A 21,568-nucleotide genomic window follows, 5' to 3' on the forward strand; every position below is an offset into this window, starting at 1 on the left:
GAGTGCTCCCTCTCCCATATGCTCACTGCATTTATTTAATTTTTTTCTTAAAGAACACTCACAATTCGGTAACACTGTTTTGTGAAGAAACAGAATTTGTTTTTATCTTACAAAGAATCAACACCTTTGCCCCTACTCTATTAACTCACCACATCACTGGTGCAAGTCAGCTAACAGTTACATCCGCTACCCAAATGTTCAAAAGCTTATGCTAAACCTGTCCTCAACTATATGGCAGCTCCGTATGCACTGCCTGTGCCAGGATGCTCACAAATCCGCAGCCAAACTGCCATTTCCATGGTGGTTGTAATGTTTCCTTTTTAGCCTCACAACCCGTTACGTAACACAAAACTAGCTGACAAAGCCCATCTGTAATACGCTTCCTCCAATTCTTCAGCCTGCTAAAAGATATGCTATGGTCACCCTAAACCTACCTAGCTGTTGCATCTTTTCTTACCAGTTTCCTGGGAAATGAGAGACATAAAGGCTAGACAGGGTCCCTAACAATCAAATCACTATTAACTTCACAGTGCTTTGTGATCTGGACAGCAAGAAACATCCCCAGATTGTCAGGTTCTCATACATGTGACACAAACATTCATCTTCCCCTACTACTGTTAGGGAAACATCATGATCTGCCAACTCACATATAAATGATAAAAAAAAAAATTTTCTGCGGCAGGGGAAGGACAGAAGAGACTGGGGTTGTGCAACCCCTGCCTACCTGATCAACTTGGGGGAACGCATTTATTTTCAAGGCATCTGTAACAGCAAAAGTCTGGGTAGCAGGACATAACTGTGGACCTGTCTACCACGGAAATCACTAAAAGCTTTGTTCCAAATTCTCCAAGACAAGAAGGTTGTTCAATGAACAAGAGGAATCCAGAGTTCCTGATGCCCAAAGAGCTACTTCTACTTATTTCCGCATCAGCTCTCATTAAGGGGTTGGCTGAACTATGAGTTAGTAGGGACATCTACTCCAGGAAAACAGCTTCTACCTCCAAGGGCAGGATTCTCTTGCAATTTCTTCACCACCTGTTTCATGATCAGCTTTCATGGCTTAATGCTGGTTTAGCAAGCCCTAAACTTGCTCTTGAGCATACTGGTCAGTAAATACCAACAACGGCTGGCAATGTTTACTTGCTGCACCAACCCCCTTTTCCTTAAGCGCCTGGGTGAACTATGTTTCTGCAAACCAATCACCCCCCACTAGAACCACCAAGACTGCCAAAGGACCATTTAGCACGAGCCCGCAAGCAGGAGCAGCGGAGAGACAGAAGAGCTGCAAGAAAAACTGACTATGGAGCAAAGTAGGGGAACTGGTATCCCAGAGCACACTACAGTAATAATCTATGAGGCAGTGAACAGAAAGCATGCAGATGCTCTGTTCAGCTCTTCACATTTTTGGCTGATACAGCCACATACTTGCAGGGCACATCACCCAGTGAAAATGCAAGTGAATTCTTGAGGAAAGAGCTGTATTACTGTTGTCATCAACTGTTTGCTGGTAAACTTCTACTACAAAGCAAGCCCTTAATAATACAGCTATCTTCCCTGTAACCCAACCTTTAATAACCCATTTTTATATGATACAGTACAGTTAAAAAAATCCCACAAGACAATCCACCATACTTGACTCAGTACTCAAAAACGTCAGCATACTTACCAAAGCTTTTGTGTTCAGTCTTCCATGAACTTGCCCAGGTCTGACAGGAGAGACTGTCCATTACATACAGGCCTATCCACTTTTAAAAAAATATATATACTCTGTACATGAGACACAGCTGGCCTTTAACAGAGACCGGACATTGTAAAAACAAAGTTACAAGTATTATGTTTAATTCTACACTTAATTCTCTGCTAAGAATACAGAAGGGAAGTAAGATGAAGGCAGATTCTACCATCTGATTTGCAGTCTAACAAATTACCGAAATGCATTTGGAAGGATTTCTTTGAAAAAAACCCTTCATTTCTGTGAGGGTCAGAGAGATGGGCCAAACCATTATGATCAGCTCACATGCAAATTCACCCATCCATTTCCACTAATGCTTTCACAACTGGGTAATACAGTGGTCATATAACTCAAGCTCTTGCTGTTCTGGGCAGAGAGGGTTGGACTTGACATGAAAATACTATGCAGCTAACAGTGGATTCAATGCATCCAACAGCACATGCAACTTCTGCTTCTACACCCCTAGATACAAAAACTCTAAACTGTAATCCATGGTTGAGTAAAAACACAAATACCATAGACCAGAGTGCTATACAGTTATGTCAGCTATGACATTTTAGACCTGTTTCAAAGAAATGGCTTATAAATGAGCCGATTTATACATACAAACAAGTCCATTGTGCCCAGAAGTTTCCTAACATTCTTTATTAAAAACAAAAGAGCCAAAGATTGCCCTGATGCTCTTCATTGTTATAAAGCAGACTGAAGTATTAAGTGAACTACGTATAAGCAAAGAACTCCAACTGATGCAGAGTTTAAAACTAGGTTTACAATTTCCTATTTTATTGGCATGGATGTATTTCTAAACTTAAAAACCCTTCTGGCAAGTTATCTCAATTTCTTATGACAAAATTTCTCACAACACACAAATATTTACAACATATACATATTTTTTCAGTCTTTTACAACTGGTTCTTAAAAGACAAACAATTTATAGGTTACCACAGAACAAAAGCTGTGACTTAGTTGTTTTTAATTTCATAAAACTATCATAAGTTAAAGTGAATAGATTTTCTTTAAATTCCTTGTAGCATTTTACAAGTGCAACAGAAAAATATGAAGAATCAATTTAGGATAGCTGCAGTTCATTGGATAAATGTTGCCCGTTGTAATCACATTATTTCACAGCAGATTCTTGAAAAAATAAGCACCAATCATTCTTGCAAAGAACAATTTTATCTAAAAGTATTGAAAAGTGTTAAATACAAGGTGTTTAATTTACATAACAAGCAATAAATACACCATATCCAAACTTTTATTCTGCATACTGCTACCCTTGTACATATAATGTACTAAAAAGTCAGCAAATTGTCAACACCTTTTCATATTTTTTTTCTCTTTTTTTAAAGAAATCAATTTGACTTCCAACCAACGGTTTGCTACTATAACAAAGGCCACAAACAGTACGTCTGGGACAGCATACAGTGTTAAAATTGACAAACTCCAAGGGGGAAAAAAACATCTAGCAAATAAATCGAAAAGCTGTAGATCATTGCTGGTGATAATAACATATACTAGAAAACCTTAATATGCTGCTACTATGATTTTTTTAAATTGTTTAGTCAAATATTGTAAGAGCAAACTAATGCTCTTGCTGACCAAAAATAATTATGTAGCCACACTGTATTCTCATTGTCCTGCATGGAAAGATTTGATGCAATTTCATAACTTTGCTTGAGCCTTTATTTTACAACAGAGCATTACCTCTAACTCAGAATTGCACATAAGAAGGCTATTAAAAAGTACAATAAAAATCTGCACAAATCAGACTTAAGAAGAGTCAGTATGCTGTACACTTTCTACAATATTACGTTGATAGGTGAATAAACAATAAAGAAGTGCTGCCACTAAGTTTTTCAGAAAGTTCTTCAGTTGAGGAATAATCAAATGGAATTTTTTGTTGGGTTTTTTTGTTGTGTGGTGGGTTTGGTTTTTTTTTTTATTTTATTTTTTTTAAAAATGACATCCAGGTCAGTTTAAGACCTATAAGCTTATGCATTGAGCCTTAAAGACTGATCTTCTCTCCTCCTGGAAGAAATATCAATATCTATTGAATCCTTGCCAACAATAAGCCTTAATCTCTTCGCTGGAGGAAGAGGAATAAAGTCATCAAATTCATCATCATAGTCATCTTCCTCTTCATCGTCCTCTTCTGATGAAGATTCATCTGCTGTTTCCTCTTCATAGTGACCATAATCATCTACTTCCATTCTTGACTCCAAAAGGGAGAGAGTTTCACTACAACACATACCATTTTCATGAAGGTCCTCGGGGTACGTCCCTCTGTTTTCTTCCTCTCGTTTTAGCTGTATTTTTAATTTTGTTGAACTGTTGCCTGATCCCGAGTTAAACCCATTATTTAGCTTTGCTACATATAAATTATTATCTTTTTCATGGTCTTTACTTAATTTGATGCTTATTTTCGAAGAATTCATTCCATCACTTTCTTGGTCATTTGCCTTGCTACTGCTATCATGGCGTCTACGAAGAGTCAGTTTAGGGATCCCAGAGCTATTTTCAAGGATAAGTTGTGCATCATACCTCGTGATTCGTCTTTTCTTTTTACTTTTTGCAGTTCTAAAGCTGTCTTTCGCTTTAAAATTGTCAGATGTTACAACAGAGCAGCCACCAGATACAGGGATACAGTCTTTATAGCCAACAGGTGTGTCCACCACATTATTCCTCTCTCCGAGTTCTGAATGAGAACTAATCAAATCTGGTACTTCATCTTTCACAGGTGTATTGTGCGTAGCATCAGTTTCTTCTATTTTTGCAGATGGTTTCACAAGTTTTCCTTGTCGAGATTTCTTTTTTGACATGCCTGCATCATTTTTCTGGCACCCAATCTCCCCTTTATGTGATGGTCCATGAGCCACGTCATTTTCATTTATCACATGAGACTGCTGCTCTAAAATGTCCGATTGCATTCCAGTCAAATTATTCTTATAGCTATCCAACATATTTGGTTCAAGCTTTATGTCAGAGGTCTCCTTCAAATTCATCCTTGTTCTCACTGACCTCCTTGTTATGTATGTGCAGGGTGGTATATCACCATGCTCATGAGCACCTTTCACAGAATTCAGTTTATGTTCTCTTGCTGCATGCCTTGTTAAGCATCCACTAGAGACTGCAACTTTGACTGGTCCCTCCAATTCTTTATCCTTTTTAATGGGCAAGTTTTTATACAAAACTACTTTAGGCTCTTTAAGAACTAAATTTCCCATTTCGAGCTTTCTAGAAGCATTCTTTTGCTCTGGCCTTTTGCACTGATTTCTCAACTTTATCTTTGAAAGTAAAGGCTTTGCAGGCTTTTTCAGTCTCTTTGGTACCCTGGAATTATTTATATGAGTTAGTTTAGATGAGGTAGAATTTGATGATGCTGGAATTCTTGATATAGACTGTCTTGTTAATGTTCTATTTTTGCTGTTCTTTTTTACGCCAATTGAAGATTTTCTGTTAGCTGCAAAAGAAAAAAGTGGTTTTGTTATGACACTGATTTATCCTGAGTTTCCCACTCCCAAATACTGTAGTTATTTCATTTATTTTAAACACTTATCAAAATCTGTGAAACAGGCTAGATAGTACACAGTAAGGAGCGAGACTGCTTAACTTGCAACTCAGACATGAAAGGAATTGTCAAACAAGTCAAAAGTACACCTAAATTCCAGGTACACTTCCCTCACTGCCCCCAATACACCAAATTTGGTTTTTACTGAATTTCTTCTTCTACTGATTTTTTTTAAAATCCATCTCACATTATCCACAGTTTTTACTGAGTATTATTCCAGCAAAATCTGAGGATCAGCATGCTCTAGTATTAACGCCAGAATTTTTTCCTACAGGGGAGGAAAAACCCCCCAAAACCTTAACTACTATAATGATTTCAGTTTCAGGTATCCAGTAGTCTGTCACCTATTGTGGTAAGCAAAGGAGTTTTGTCTTCCCAAGCAAAGCTACAACTCTAAAGCTTTGTAATTACAGATTACAAGAGGGTTTTGGGAAGTGTTTTTTTTCTTTTTTTTTTTTTTTTAATATCACAGCAGCTAACAGGAGCCAGATGGAACCGTAATATTTTATGTGGCTCCAAACCTGTTTGCTAGTTAAGCCAAACTTTAAGTTATTTATATTTTGCCTATACTGAGGGTGGTGAGGGTGGGGAAGGGGGGGAAGTAAATAAATGATACTCACTACTCCATGAAGAGAAGTCTCTCAGGAGCATCACAAACAAAAATCCCTTCCAATTTCTTCTGAGATTACTAACTGTGTGCTTTCACTTCAGAATAGGTACCTGAACTATCAGTCCTGGATGTGGAGAGGGAATAGCTGCCCAATTTAAAGGATCTCTAAAGGAAACGACTGTTTGTTTAATAAGCTCTACTAAGAGTATTTATTTAAAAACTGTTTTCCTACAGAATGTAGGTAACTCAAACTATGTAAGTTTTCTTTCCTAAACTATACTATTGCATGTGATTGTTTACCATATTTTTGAAATACATACATTACTGATAGAACTTTAACTGACATGTTTAGAAATATGACACTAAACTATTTGCTTTTGATATAAATAAAACAAAACAAGAACATACCACCTATTGTTCTTGAAACACTTAAGGAAAACCGTGAATTTGCTATTTAAATTGCCTTCAGATTCCTGATTACAGTTCTAAAGACCAGTATCTGAGATGCATCTCAACAGTAAGAGAGGAATTCCATCACAGTGAAATTTTTCATGTTTTCATGAAACCTTTAATCCTGCACTCCAAGCTTTTCCCCTTACTTACTTGCATTAGCTTTTTCCTGAGTGGTATCTGCATCAGTGTTAGAGCTGACAGACTGGCTGTCTGAATTTTTGCTGCTGTCACCCAACTTTTTAAGTCTGTTCAATCGTTTATCCGTTTCTCTCAGTCCGTATTTACTATTAATCACAGGAGTAGGTGCTGGCAATCCCACTCTTGATTTAAAAGCACCAGTTCCGCGTCTACAACAAGGACACAATGTATTAACAACTCTTAACATAAACTTAGAGCTTTGTTTCATATACAATAGTTTGAATCCCAGGTATATTTGGATAAAAAATACCAATAACCACTGAATTTATTAGCATTTTGTGAGCTGTTTTAATAAGATATCTATATACTTACCTCATTTTAGTAAGATGTGCAGAAAAACCTTCCATTTATTTCTTGCAAGAAGAAATACTGCAAAAGTAGGTTTTCCTTGCTTTATGTCTATTTTAGTATCGTTAGTCAAAGTACACAGGTGAAAATGAAATATGGTAGTTCAAAATACTACTTATATTAGCTTAGATAACAATTTAAATTTTTCCTAATCACATCAGGCTAGTAAAAAAATGCCAGCTTCAGTTCCAATGCTTGTTACTGCATCGGCAAAAGTTGAAAAGTACAGAAAATGAAGTAAAATTGTCACATAGTTCTGTGTTCCTTCATAACTGAAAGCGTCCAGTATGCATTTACCATGAAAATTAAATGGCTGAACAAACCTAGAACTTTTTTTCTTTTTCTTTTAAAGTAATCACAGAAAAGGATGAAGATTAAGAATTCCTGCGCTTGCACTTCAACCTCTACTACTAGTATTCCTTTGATACTCTTTAATAATCCAGTACGTTTGCACTTCGCAGAATTACTGAAGACAACTTCAGTTTGGATTCCAGTGTGTTGTACTGGAAGAAAATCTTACAAAACTTAACCGAAAGTGCACCAAAAAGATCAGATAGGATCTCAAGCCCCACAGGGTTCATTATTATGCAGACACAACACTTGTTCTCAAATTAACTAGTATTTGTTTGATATGGAACACTCTTTCAGTATTATTTTGAATTCTGCAAATTACAGGCAGCTTAAGATACTAGACTGAACTTAGTACAAGCAACAGCCACTTCAGATCAGAAAGTAATGGTGCTATAAACAACCACAACTGCCTTCTGACATGCTGTCTTTGGTGCCCAGTTGTCTCAATTAGCCAGCATGAACAGCAGGCTCACCTAAAAAGAGTACATGCACACATGTAAAGATATGCAAATTTTCTTGATGATTTCTGGAGGCTTGGGGCAGGGGGGGGGGGGAATCGTACAGTGCCAACCTTCCCACGGCTCCCAAACGTACCCCACAGATTCTTAGAAGTCTAGCATTTTAACATTACAAATTAACACCCTTTACAGCATAATCAAAATTGGGTCACTTAAAGATAATTTTTTTTGTGATGTACAAAGTGATAGTTGCCTCATCAGTGTTGTTAAGGACTCATTTTTCCTTGCTCAACTCCCCTAAATTCAAATCTCTCATATTTGATTGCTGTAATACAGCCTTGTGACTGAAAAGCAGATTCCTAAAGTTAGAACTACCCAAACGTTAGCTTTAAAATATAACATTTTCATGTACTTAAAATACGAAGATGACAAGTTAGTGAAAGTGTTCAGACACATAAAATTGGTTTGTCCTGAAAGAGAAAGTATGTCCGTATTACATTAAAAATCAACAATCAAAGGAACCTGAGCAAAAAGAAACATATCACTCCAAGTAACAAGGAAAGAACAATCATGGTGCCCATTTATTCAATACTAAGCAGCTCCCAGGACTGAAGTACAGTTTTACTAGCAGCAATCTAGATAAAGTCTGAGACTGTACCTTCACTTGGAATGATCTACCAACATTGTATGAGCTTGGAGGTCCACACCAGAAGGTTTTCCCTTGAATTGCAAGAATTGTTAGTGACCAAACTAGCTAGTAAAAATGAAGGTAGGATTATTAAGCTATTTCTATGTAGGTGCACTAAGCTATTTCTCAGTATGATTAATATTTTGTCCTTTATTGTTTTTTCTTCTCTCTACAGTTAGGTCAAACAGTAACAGAACCATTATAGGTTCTGTGTAGTTCCGCTTAGAACTAGGTGAAGCTCTCACAAATGATGTTCAGCCTCCATGCTCACAGTAAGCAGAAGTTTCAACATGGCAAAAACCAACTATGAAATTCTTTCAACTGATTTTTTGAAGAAACTAGGTTGGGACAGCACAGGTGAAAAACAAATATAACAACTTTGCTGCTATTGTGCGATGGACAGATATAGGCAAGTACTGTCCAAACCAGTAGATCTTTATGAATACACAAACCCCCAAGTTCTAATAACACAGGGTGAAAACTACTTTGCCCGTTCCCAGCAGAAGAGAACTTCAGGTCAACACAGAAAACATTAATGAAATTTGCGTTTTTTCTAGTGCAAAAAAAGAGCAGAAGTTGGGCATCAGTTGCTAATGGTCTCGTAGAAGCTACAACTGCTTTTCCTTCCAATTCTACTTTATTCAGTACAAATATTTTTAAGAATCTACACTTTTTTGTTATTCTCATTTTGGACTATCTCCAGAACAGAGAATCAAAAGAAAAACAGAATGCAGGAGTTCTCAGGAAACATGACCATTCAGTAACAATATAAAAAAAATCATTACAACAAGTAGCTAGGAAGCAATTATAACATGTCCAAAAGTCTGAGCACTCATAATCAAGGACTTTCAGTTTCACAAAATATATCATGAATATGCCCAATTCCATTTGAAACTTATTTACATCAATGCATACCTTTCACAGGTGTAACATTCGCAGTATTCATTATTTTCTCCAAAAAACCCATCTCCATAGTAACAAGAGATTTCTTCTCCAGGTTCAATATCTCTTAGAGCTTTCACACATGCTGTATCTCTGCCCGTTGATACAAACTGGGGAAGGAGACGACAGGAAGGGGAGGGGGCGAGGGGAGAAGAAAAAAAAAAGTTAATCATTAAGGCTGAACAGTATCTGAATAAGAAAAAAAGTGAAACAGTTGGGGAGGAAAAGGTGCAGGGACAAAGGGAAAAGAAACATGGGGTGCTTTATTTATTTACTTTTAATTTCTTGCTTACCTTACAGTTAGGTCTGCAATCTGAAAAAGGTCCAAAAGATAAAGTCAATTAACTGTTGATAAGACCTGAAACATGAATAGTTGTAGATATCTAAAGTAAGGATTCACTCTGACTTCAATAACTGTAGAATCTCAGCTAAATACTGGGAGTTATGTTAGTATTGCACAAAGCTATACATCAAAAGATACCTATTTTGATACAGTTTTGTTTCTGAGCTCTTCCCTATGCTATCACAAATGTTCAGTTTCCCTCCTCTTTAAGGCAATAGGATTTATCTTAAATCCTACCTGCTTTTCCTTCAGCATACAAATGCAACAGAATCAGTTAAGCTTCTGTGCAAAAGGTTAAAGAAGGCATAAGAAGTTCACCTAAGAAATACGTTACTGTTGACTAAGTTCATGCAGAATTCAAGGTAACCCACAATATGCTCTACTAATTTAGCTGCCAGTTCTAAAGTCTCTGTGAAAGAATAAGGCATCACTTCCTAGAGCCTTCTGTGAGTTTCCAGTTCACAACCGATCAGCTCTGGTCTGGGAAAATCCCAACAGGATTTTGTCCTACAGTAATCCAGTATGCCAGATTCAAACATTTTCTCTAAGATCCTGTGTTGTTCAGCTCACACATAACAACACTTCTGAGTAGAATTGCTTATGCCTTTTAACGTGCTTCCTACACTTACTACTCACCATGATTGATAAATGCAGCAGGACCAAGCCACAGTTGTGCACAGTTTTTCCGTGTGGAATACATGACACTGAAGTCATTTTCCCCATGTCTCAGCAGCATGTTTTCTTCCATTTCTGATAGTTCAGCAATACAGCCCACAAGTAATTCTATTTTATCATTTCGTTTCCTTTAGTGTAAAAAGAGTAGCAGAAGTTACAAAGTAATTTCACAAAAAAAAAGTTGTCAATAACAGGAAGTGTTTTGTAAACAATTTCTCAACCCCTATAAACCTCATGTTTTAATTCAGTTAGAGACAGGATATTAGGCTAAGTAGACTTTTTATCAGACATGAAATAAATGGTTTTATGCTACTATATAGAATCAATTACATCAATTCTGACAGACATTACCATCATTGTTTCTACAATTTCCTGAGACTGCAAGCAAGAAATTGCAAGAGTTGATTACTTCAGCTTCTACAGTTAAAACCAAAAGCAAGTTTTTTTTCATTTGTGCACACTCCCTCCCCATCAGCACTTAAGACATTTTCACTTCCTCCAGCTGCTCTTGTTTGCATTTCCTATACTTCTTCCCTTGGCCACGAAAACACAACATAGTGAAGATGCTTAGAACTCCATGGCTTCTTAAAAAAGGCCCATTATTGACTCAAAAAAAGGTCAGAATTCACGCAAGATGTTTTCCTCTCTCACAAGTAGTTCTTCAGCATCAAGCTGGTCCTTGAAACAGATCATTGGGGCGGGGGGGGGGGAAGAGACCAACAAAACCATGACAACTTCATGTGCAGACAGCCAATCTGCCATCATAAATACAGCAGATCAGAGGCACTGAATACTCAGCCTAGGAAGAAGCACACAATTTCCATTATCTTGCAAGGGCATTGTTTCCACTGCTCTTCAGAGCGGCCATTCCAAATTTTGGCCAGATTACACTACACTGATGAATATGGAGATACTAAATGTACATGAAGGACACAAACTAGAAGCCAAGCCTTTTAAGTGCAAAATTCTCCTTTTATAGAGAGTGCAGAGAACTCAGTCTTGAGTCTCAATAGTTTTCCAGATATTGGCAGGGTTAAGAAGCAGCCCTCCTGTCTTGCTCTCTCTCAGGTCACTCAAGATTTTGAGCATGCAAAGTTAATTCATTTTCAACACACCTAAATACAAAGCTTCCACCCCAAAGAATCAGCCAAGGGGAGAATTCAGACCGAAAAACACCAACCCCAAAAAATACTGATTATATCATGATTGTGGAACTTCCAGCTACAGTCATGAAGAGCTAGAAAATGGCCTCAACCTTCTTAAAGCTTACTCTCCCACACGTTGAGGCCGTAGCCCCACAGTAACAGCATGCTTACATGGTACGCCGCCATCGTAATGTCTAGTCACTCAATCCTAGCCTGCACATAATAGCATATCATCATCTCAGATGTGCTGTTATGAGTATGTACTGCCACAAAGCAAAATAAATATAAATTATGGGGGGGGAGGAAGGAAAAATTTATTTTAAAATCTTAACTAACCCAGGGAACTGCTGGTGCTGCCACAGACATGCTTATAATGAAACTCAGATGTGCCAAAATGAGATGGGGAAATACACTGGAGTTCCAGTTTTTTGTTTCCAGGAGAGATTGATCTTGCACAATCGAAATACGCAAATAACACCCCTCAGTTTCACAGAGGTGAAAAACTCATTTCCCCCACAATTATTTGTTGCATAACAAATCTGGCATAATGTGAGTCTTGACATGGTCGTGTTTCTCACAGGAGGCCAACAACTCATGATTAGAAGAAAATAATTATCTGACTGAAAACAAGATAAAAAAACTTGTATACTGAAAACTGTATGGCTACGTCCAAATATACAAAGGAATATCTTACAGATACTTGTATTGTGTGTTAAGTACTTAGCAAAAACAGACACCAAATTTAATTTGTAAGTAAAAATACAAAACTTTGTATTTCACTGGTTGCAGTTTTAATTCTAAATCATACTTTTTAATATCTCCCTTAGAATCTTTAAAAATAATTGACAGAAATAGAATGCAATAGTAAATGATATTTCCTACCATTCTTTCGTTGCAACAATTTTGGCTCCATTTTGCTCAGAAGAATACCGATTACAAGGCAGTATCTCAAACCCACTGTCAGTTGCAAACATTCGTAAATAAATAAATACCTGCAATGAAAGAAAACAGCACTTTTCTGTTACAAGCAAAACAAAAGCAGTGAGGAACTTCATATAAAAATAATGAAAGTCAGTGAACTGCACAACAACACCCCCCCACCCCCAAAATGGATATTGCAATGGGATGTTGTTTGCTGAAATGCATTTCTGATTACAAATTTTAGCTATACACATTATGTTAATCTTATTTCTTCAGAGTGACTTGCAGGAATCCTCACATGGATAACGGGACTATCCAAAGAGTTTAAAAAAATTAAAGATGCCTCAAATGGTATAAAGTTGGCCCAACCAATGAAAATGGATAATTTCTTCTTAAAGTCACTGAGTAGTTGCATTCAAGAATTCTTCTCAGATCTTTAAGAACCACTGAGACCTAACAATCTACAGGATCCAATTTTATTCTTTCCAGTTCTGAAAAATATATTACTTCCATGACAAATCTAGATACTGAACTCAGGGATTGCTGGATCAATTCTTTTTAGTTAAAGTGTGGTTGTATTACTCAAAAAACACTTTGGGAAAGCAGAATTTGCTGACTACTTTTTTCTTCACTACTAGATTTGATGCACTTTAAAGTAGGCCAAATTCCTTTTGGTTATATCTGAAAACAATGCACTCATTTCTGAAGGAGGGTTGTTTTTCTTTTTTTTTTTTTTTAAGTAAAAAAATACTATGATTTCCTTGCAACTTTGAGAGTCAACAACCTTTATGCTATATACAAAATCGATTTGGGGTGTGGGAAGTGGAGGAGGAGGAATAACACTCCCACATAAAGCCCCTGTACCCAAAACAACAGAGGTATTTTGAGGTAGCAAGGCTTCTCCCTTTTCCTCTACCCTTCTTTGTCACACTATCTGATTTAGAATAGCTGTAAGTAAAAAAAAAAAAAACCAAACACAAAAAAACACCACCAAAAAAACACCACAAAAAAAAAAAAAAAGGGGGGGGGGGGGGGGGAGAACCCTTCCAAAGAATAAAAAGTCCTTGAAACTCTTGTCTCCCAGAAGCAGGTCTTCTCTATTCTGCTTATGACATAAGCCAACAGCAAAAGAGGCAAATGTGTTTTCCTTTCTACATGTCTATTAAATAAAAGGCAATGGTAAGTTAACTCAAAAAAAAAAGGGGAGTGGGGAAGCTAGCTAGGTTTTAAAAAACAAAGAAAGTTTCTGTTAAGCAATCAAACAAATAACATAGAGCAGTGGATTACTTTCCTTTACTACTGCTACATTCCTAAGAAATTTTTACATTTTCTTAGCCCTTCAACCATCTGAAAAAGCACGTTAATTACAAATACACCTACATGTTCCTTGAACAACCTTTCCTGCATTTTGTTCTTGTTAAGAAAATAGTGCCGGGCCCAGTCACCTGACGTCAAGGACTTGAAGGCTTTTTCTAAGTGCTCATCTTTCTTAAAACGTTCAATCACCTCTTTTAGTTCTTCTTGCCTTCCTTTAATAGGTCGAAATCTGAAATAAAGAATAAAGCTATTCCAGTCCACTGTTATTCATTCTCAATTCTTCCTCACAGTTACTCACAGCACAGAGTTCTTTTACTAGCCATATAAATATTTGACTCCTAGCATAAAGAAACTGACCATTACGTACTCAAATCACAGGCCCTCATTTCCTGAGGTAATGGCAGAGGTAAGGTAAAGCCAAGCATACTACTTGGAACATTAAAACTCTCCATTCTGCCAAGAAGCACAATTTAGTTATAAAACAAATCTCTGATAAGATTAACCAACACAGAATAATATTTCACTGTTTTCAATGCCTACCATTTGGAACAAAGCAGCTAAAGAACTAGTATAATAAAAGTGTTACTGTCCTTACTTTCCTAATAAATTTACTGTCATTAAAAGTGCATGTGCAAAAAAATCCACCAAATAAACTAGGAAACTTACAGCATCCAGTTAACACTGCTATGAAGGGATCTATGCACAGTTCTGGCTTTTGTAGCTCTGTTAGGGGGCTGTGTGGGGGTGTGTGCGTGTGAGATTTTAAATTTAAGCCCTCTACAGCCTCACATACTACGCTATTTTTTTTTAAATAGGGAGCAAACAATTAGCACAACTGAAAAGACTAAGTAAGAAATCTCAAAACAGAAAAAATGCACAACTATCTTGAAGAGTGATTTCAGATCAACTTTTGCCCAACGCAAAGCCATTGACAAATCCACTATATGGGTTTACGTAGATTGCAAACTTAACATTTGCATTCACATAAAACACACCTCTTAATGACTACACAAGAAGTATCTATAAATAGTAACACACAGCGTAGATACTACATCTGTGGAAAACTGAAGTTCCACAAGTTAGTGCAATCATAAGAAATTTTCCCAAAAATATTGGCTACAGGAAACATGTAGCTGAAAATCATGGGCAGATAAAATATGAAAATAAACCCCTGTACATTAGCAGAGAATTCTGCCTTCTTCCCAAAGCTTGAGATTTAAGAAAAACTGTCCTTCGTATCTTCAACAGGAAAAAACTGGTTACAGAAAAAACCTATATGACTGCAAGAAGCAGGAGCTCCATTTTTGAGCCTCAAAACCACCAAGAGAAAGCAGAACTTAATTAGAGATTATGTCGAATCCCTATGAATTGCCTTTGACTGAGCACATACCCATATATGCTCCGCTTTGGGGCAGAGGTGTGGTGTGTGTACTTTTAAGCATATGACACACCCCAGGGGACTCTTCACAAAGATAAAAATTTTCTCGGGTCATAAGAAACAGTTTTCTGCAGCTCCTTTTACAACTCACACCTTTTTTGTCATATGCTGTGTAAGCCAGTGTTAAACAAGCTAACAGCTTTTGATTAAATCTGTAAGACTAAGTCCCATTACTTGCTGCTTGAAGTGTGTTACCATGCTGATTTTATTTCCTCTTACTTACCAAATGAAGTTTGTATTTGATGACAAAAGTAAACAAGGGGAAATAAATTCCTGAAGTTGGTGGAAGGAAACCTCAATTCCCTCACTGATACCCTGTTTTTTAAATTACCATATCACTTGGCTTATCCTCATCTTAGAGCACTGAGTGTTGCAAGTAACTTCTCAGATGACTAAATAAGATTTGCTGCTTCTATGCAACTTGTATGAAGGAAACAAAATAACTTAAGTGTTGCACATCCCAATTTTATTTCACCTTGTAAAATAGTAAGAGTTTAATCAGAAATAACTAATAACGTTGAGGATTCAATTTCTTTCATTAGAAGTAAAATGCTGTATTTATGCTCCTGATACAATAAAGAAAGACCTCCTAACAGCAGTATCACTTCCAGCAGCAGTGCAGATTATCAGCGTTCCATGCTACTGCTTTTACACATCTTCTCTGCTTTCTCCATCTGAAAAACTTCCTTGTAATATAATGACTAAGCAATCTTTTAGATCTTTTAGAATATGGCAAAAATTATCAGTATAAACCTGTGAGCTTTCAAGGAAGAAGATACAGTAAGTAGTTCTGAGAAGACATTAGATAAGTTTTCTTCTGGCTGGGATAACATCTAATGAGACAGCAAGAGTCAGTCAAGAAATAGATGCCCACTTAGAATTGTAGTACGTACCATGCCAAGAAGTTTCAAATCAAGTTCTTCATTAAAGAATATATTTATCCCATCTCCCCAAAAAGCTAACTGCCTAACAAGCTGCTGAGATCTCATCATCGAAGAAAACTCCCTTCAGACCACAGATGACATGATTGTTATTATTTTTGTTCCATAGCACAGCAAAGTCTCCCTCAACTTGCCAGTCAGATACAAGAAGAGTATCTCCCAGTTCTCCCAAAACCAGAAAGACTTCTCCCAGATTTGACAGTCATAACTCACAGAGCTTCCTCAGACATTAAGGGAATTTAAAATTACATAGCCCAAACTGAACCTGACTAGTTTCAGAATAGAACTTGCTCTCATTTTCAGTTTCAATCAGAAATAGTTTTCCCAACAAGAACCCAACTGTACTTACATCATGAGAAGTACAAAGCACACTAATATGCACAAACATGACAGGTCAACATTTTGTTTACATCTTTATCTACAAACATTACAGGAGGAAAGGCCACAGGATTTACAGCTAAAATTGGTCTTCAGCTATGTCTGTCCTTGCTGGGCTAAATGAATGATTGCCCTCTCCCTTACATTTTATGTTATATGTTGAAATGCACCATTTTTTTAGCTAAGTGACTTGCAGGAACAAAGATAGGTGGAAAAAACATCACATTGAAAATTGCATTAGCACCCGAGACTGGCAATGTATGTGCTAATAGACACAATCATACTTGTTTATCATCACAAAGCAGCTTGGTCTAGGCTAGCTAAAGAAAGCAGTATCCCAAATCAACTACCAGCAGGGGGGGGAAAAGAAAAGAAAAAAAAGCAGGGCAGATACTAAGCTTAAACAGTGGCTCTCAAGACCTACAGAAAAAGAATCAACACCCTACATTTTCTAGCAATTAGAAGCACATCTTATAGCCCCAAAGTGATACTCTTATTTCAGGTCTTTCACAACACACCATTCTCAGAGGCTGACTAGATGTCTACCTGACTAGCTACCTTAGGTAGCTCAGAACCTGGCCCCAACCCTTTAAAAGTCACCTGCATACCTCCATGGATCACATTCAGCAGGTGTTTCTACAGGTTCTTGTCTCAGGCATTCCACACTGCTGGTGGAATTCCTTTAGATGTCTAGCAGAAATTCATCTAACATCATTCCTGAGAAGTAGAATAGTTAGTGTATGCCCAAGTCTTGAAAAGGCCAAAAAGAAGGCCAGAAAAAGCAAGGGGCAAAGAGATTGTAAAAATCCCAACACATTAAAAGGTCAAATGAATGTTGCACTGTATGCCAGGCATTTGAAACTTGAAACAGGAACTGGGTTTTTCAAAGAACATGACTCTTGGCACCCAAGGGTTCAAACATTAATACCAAGGACCTCCTGCAGCACCTCTATCAAAACGTTGTACTGGTATTTTTTACATGGTGAGAAGACAGAGATACTGAGAAAAAGATAAACAGGAATCCAAACAAGCAAGAAGTGTCCACAAGTACATGGAAAGATGCTAGAAACCAACATCATGATGTACAGCATTTCACTTCAAGGGTTCCTGAATCAATGAAACAGAATGACACTTCGCACCCTGAGTCTGAGTTGTTCACAGCTCAGCAGCACGTGTAAACTGCACTGAGAGCGTATAAAGTTTATGAGCTAATGCAGAATACTACAACCCAGACTCCTCACAAAATCTTCAGTACTTTCACAGGTGTATCTCCATATATACTTTAAAAGGTACCTTCTGATTTGAGACACTGAAGAAGCCAATATGCCAAGAAAGCCTAGAAGTCGAGCGTTCCTTAAGAATTTGAGGGTCTGCTGATAGACACCTCGCTTCTCCCAGGAGTATCACGAAATAGCAGTTTATTCATTAGTCTTTCTCAGCACTACCTACCAAAAAGCCAATCAGTTTTGAAAAGCAACCTTAAATACTATCATTTTGATGTTACAGGGCTTCCTCATTTACACGACATTAAAAAAAAAAAAAAAAATCTACGCACCTGCTGGAAGAGTCTACATGACTGTTTTTGAGCACCACCATGAAGAGAGCCTGAAAAGACCCCACAGCTAAATGTATATATATAATCTGAGCCAAAGAAACTGGCTTTTAAGTGTCAGTAAAATAGGAGACTAGTTCAAAGAAGAGAAATAAAGAGATAGAAAGAGCACAAGAAAACCAACAAAATAAACCAGCCAACCCAGTCTCTAAACAGAGAGTCAATTAAAATCAGAATTGTTTATCCAGACTTCTGGTTTGCTCCTATGAACAGTACCTTTATTAGATTCCATCATGGAAACTGAACAAGACACTCTCGTGTTTGAATCTGCTCACAGGCACAGACCCCTTGAGCCACCCTACGAACAGCTTCAGGGGTCAGGTTTCACAGAACATGGAGTCTGCCGCAAAACAGTCTGTTGTTAAAAGTAAGCTAAGAATGAAAAACTCAGCTATCACAGTATCTCTAAAGAAATAATAATAGCCCTTCTTCCTGACAAGCTGCAGAATAGAAACTTTTCACACTTCCCTAGGAAATACTTATTTTTCCCTAGACAACAAGATCCAAAAAAAGCTATGGCTATTGCAATTTCAAAATCAGCTAAAAGATGATCTTATCCCAGTTAAGGGCAAACTGAGGTGGTCTCAATTAGGAAGACGTAGGAAAATGGGTTGGGGAAGCAAAGCTCTTTCTCTCTCTCAAGTTTCTCTTACCTCGGGAATACTTAAAGAATCTTGAAACTCCAAGGTATAAAGCCAAAGGTCAGTGAGATGCTTGCCTATAAAGGAAGTTAAAGGAGAGTTTCTGGTAAGTTCAGAAGCACAGTACCTTGCTCAGTCTCAGTCACTGAGAGCAGTGAGTTTGAACAAAAAGGATAAATTGATCCTGCAAGAGATCCAGTATGGAACTCCACATAGTGTACCAGTGCATGATAAAGAGTTATACTTCTAAACCTATTTCTTAACTTCTGACTAGGGAACATCAAGAAGAGTGAATTTATCAAAACATAGTATCCCATTAGCCTCTTAACAACACTGTCTGGATGGTATTTTTATTTAAGTGGCTATGGAAAAAACAGCAAGTTACTGTTCATCTAATACCAGAGATTCAGCACAAAAGCTAAAACTGCAAGGCTGTTAAGCATTCAAGACAGCACAACAAGAGTTGAAAATCATCTACTTATTGTAACTGGAAACAATTTATTTAGTTAACATACATTTTGGCTTCCCCCCCACCCAACCCTGTAGTATGAGTATCTTAATTAAAAGCTAGTTATATAAAAATCAACTTGTTCCATGTTTAATCTCCAGTATTGTTACCTAGAAAAAACCCCACGTTCCTTAAAGGCCAAAGTTCAAAATGGCATTTTTAATGAAGAAAGTAATCCACACTACTTAAATTTCTTGAACTGAAACTATACACGCACCAGTGTGGTCAAAACTCCAATACAGCCTAGAATAGAAGTAAAGAAAATTCTAACAGCCACATAATTTCATTCTCCTTAATATGGTTAGCAAATAAATGCTTTTTTTAAATAAATATGGGGGACACAAAAAAACCCCCACCACTCTCCTTCATTCCTATTCTGACACTCCACATGGTAAATTTAATTTAGCAGTTACCATGACTACTGGATGCAAGCCACTCCATCTTCTGGAGATATAACAGTTTTTATTGAAGTTAAAGGTGCAACTAGAAAAACTGTGTAAGAGTAAGGCGGTGGGTGTTGGTTATGGGGTGGAGGGGTTGGTTGTTGGGGGTGTTTTTTGGTTGTGATTTTTTTTTTTTAAATCCAAAACATTCAGCAGCAGCAAAACAGTTAGTTCCAATGTAATCACTGTGTGCGATTACATTGGAAGAAAGTGAAGGAAGAAAACCAGTAGCAAGCTAAAGGACTTTACTGAATTAAGTTATCAGCAAAAATTAAAAAAAATGGAGAAAGCAGATTTTACACAAAAGTCAAACAAAATCATTTTGGAAAGCATACAGACACTGAGGTCTGAAGAATGTAAAAGCTTAATTTTGAAACAGGGTGTCACTACATAAGAGCTGTGTACCTCTAATCCAGTTATCTCCATAGCGCCACAACATTGAAGTTGAACTACACAGCCACATAACCTTATTTAGCAGAAGCCACATGACTTGTTCTACCTCCAAACCCCGTTCAAGGTGAATACTGAGCCCTTTAATTATTATATTGAAATGAGCTAAGGAGTGCAGAAGAGATTCAGCACAGACCCATGAATGCAATTGATATGGAACTGCTTTGCCTTTTTTGTCTTTATTGCTCAACAGTGACTCTAAGGGACAAAGAGTGACGTACCCTTTCAAGTTCAGGAATGACTGACAGTTTACACCAAGCCCAGCAATCGCTCTTGGCGCAGCGTTGAGAGAAAGCTTCCCATGCATCATCCCCAAACAGTTCATGTTTGCTATGGAAAACACGGAAATTCTTAAAGCTTGGTCCTTTAGTCTCATGTTATCAGACAAAACCACCTGCACCACACACCAGTTTGTAACTTCACTGAAAGCAGCAATATGGAATTAGGAAACACCCCTAGATTCTCCTAAAACAGACTACAATGCATTTGATTTCCTAAATCACTTGCAAACTCAGAAAGACATTGGAACTGCTTTCAGTATTCCCTAGCATGATGCTGGTGCTTTGGGGAACCAGGAAACAACAGTGACTGGTAACAGCAGCAGTATGATCAGGAGTCTGGCTTAAGATTTAAATACAATTTTTATGCAAGATAGCAAAGAGTGGATTAGCCATTAAGGCATGCAATGTCAAGATTCAGTGCTCAGCCTAGGGAAAAGCATCTGAAAATAAGAGATGGTAAGATAAGCAAGAATTCACTTGGCTTTTTACAAGCGTCAGTTTTAATCTCTAGTGTTAGACAACCTTCAACCCAGGAAGTAATAGCTTGCAAAATCAGGGTTTTTTTTTACAGAAAGGACAGGCACGCAAGACTAAGTAAATCTTACAGCCAGGATATCCTTTATCACAGAAAAAGGTCTGACATAACAGGATTTGTACAAGAAGCAACAAAACCTCTTAGAACAGCTATACTCAACAAGATTATACTTCCTAACATATGGGTGTTTGGGGTTTTTTGATTAACTGCTAACCTGCTATTTTGTCAAGGCAAGAGCTACCAATTTGATGAAAGAATGACCACAGGGCTTGTAAAGAGCCAGAAGCTCTGAAAACAACCTGCTTTCTCTTGGAAAGCCAAGAGGATGAAAAAAAGTTACTTTTGGGTAAAGCCACTGAAGACATTTCCAGAGCTACATTTTATGCTGTCCATCAAATCCCTGGTGACAAGAAGATATTTCAGAGGAACACTGGACAAACTCATTGGGGGATCTGATTGTAATCTTTTGAGAACTAGTCTTCAGCTCTTTCAGACATTACTGACTTGACAGCTTAGAGAGCTAATAGCCCAATTCCCAAAACAGAGGGCATTCAGGAATTGGAGGACTTTATTTTTATGGCCCCCGGAAAAA

General features: G+C 37.4%; 1 protein-coding gene across 6 annotated transcripts in view; it reads right to left on the bottom strand.

Annotated features, from left to right (window-relative positions):
- Nucleotides 1-2,494: 2,494 nt before the first annotated feature.
- The window catches only part of KMT5B (lysine methyltransferase 5B), a 31,039-nt gene continuing 11,965 nt past the window's right edge, over nucleotides 2,495-21,568 (bottom strand). For 5 of the 6 annotated variants that reach the window (XM_076344294.1, XM_076344295.1, XM_076344296.1 and 2 more), the window contains 7 exons: nucleotides 13,813-13,978; nucleotides 12,394-12,503; nucleotides 10,328-10,494; nucleotides 9,642-9,661; nucleotides 9,322-9,458; nucleotides 6,514-6,710; nucleotides 2,495-5,192 (listed from right to left, as the gene is read on the bottom strand). In XM_076344294.1, the coding sequence (XP_076200409.1) occupies nucleotides 3,724-5,192; nucleotides 6,514-6,710; nucleotides 9,322-9,458; nucleotides 9,642-9,661; nucleotides 10,328-10,494; nucleotides 12,394-12,503; nucleotides 13,813-13,978 (2,266 nt within the window). In that variant the 3' untranslated portion in view covers nucleotides 2,495-3,723. Of the gene's footprint in view, nucleotides 5,193-6,513; nucleotides 6,711-9,321; nucleotides 9,459-9,641; nucleotides 9,662-10,327; nucleotides 10,495-12,393; nucleotides 12,504-13,812; nucleotides 13,979-18,771; nucleotides 18,831-21,568 lie in introns of those variants that run through there. The other variant, XM_076344298.1, reaches the window with a different exon arrangement.

Source organism: Aptenodytes patagonicus, chromosome 7 (assembly GCF_965638725.1).
Source record: "Aptenodytes patagonicus chromosome 7, bAptPat1.pri.cur, whole genome shotgun sequence".
Classification (NCBI taxonomy): Eukaryota; Metazoa; Chordata; class Aves; order Sphenisciformes; family Spheniscidae; genus Aptenodytes; species Aptenodytes patagonicus.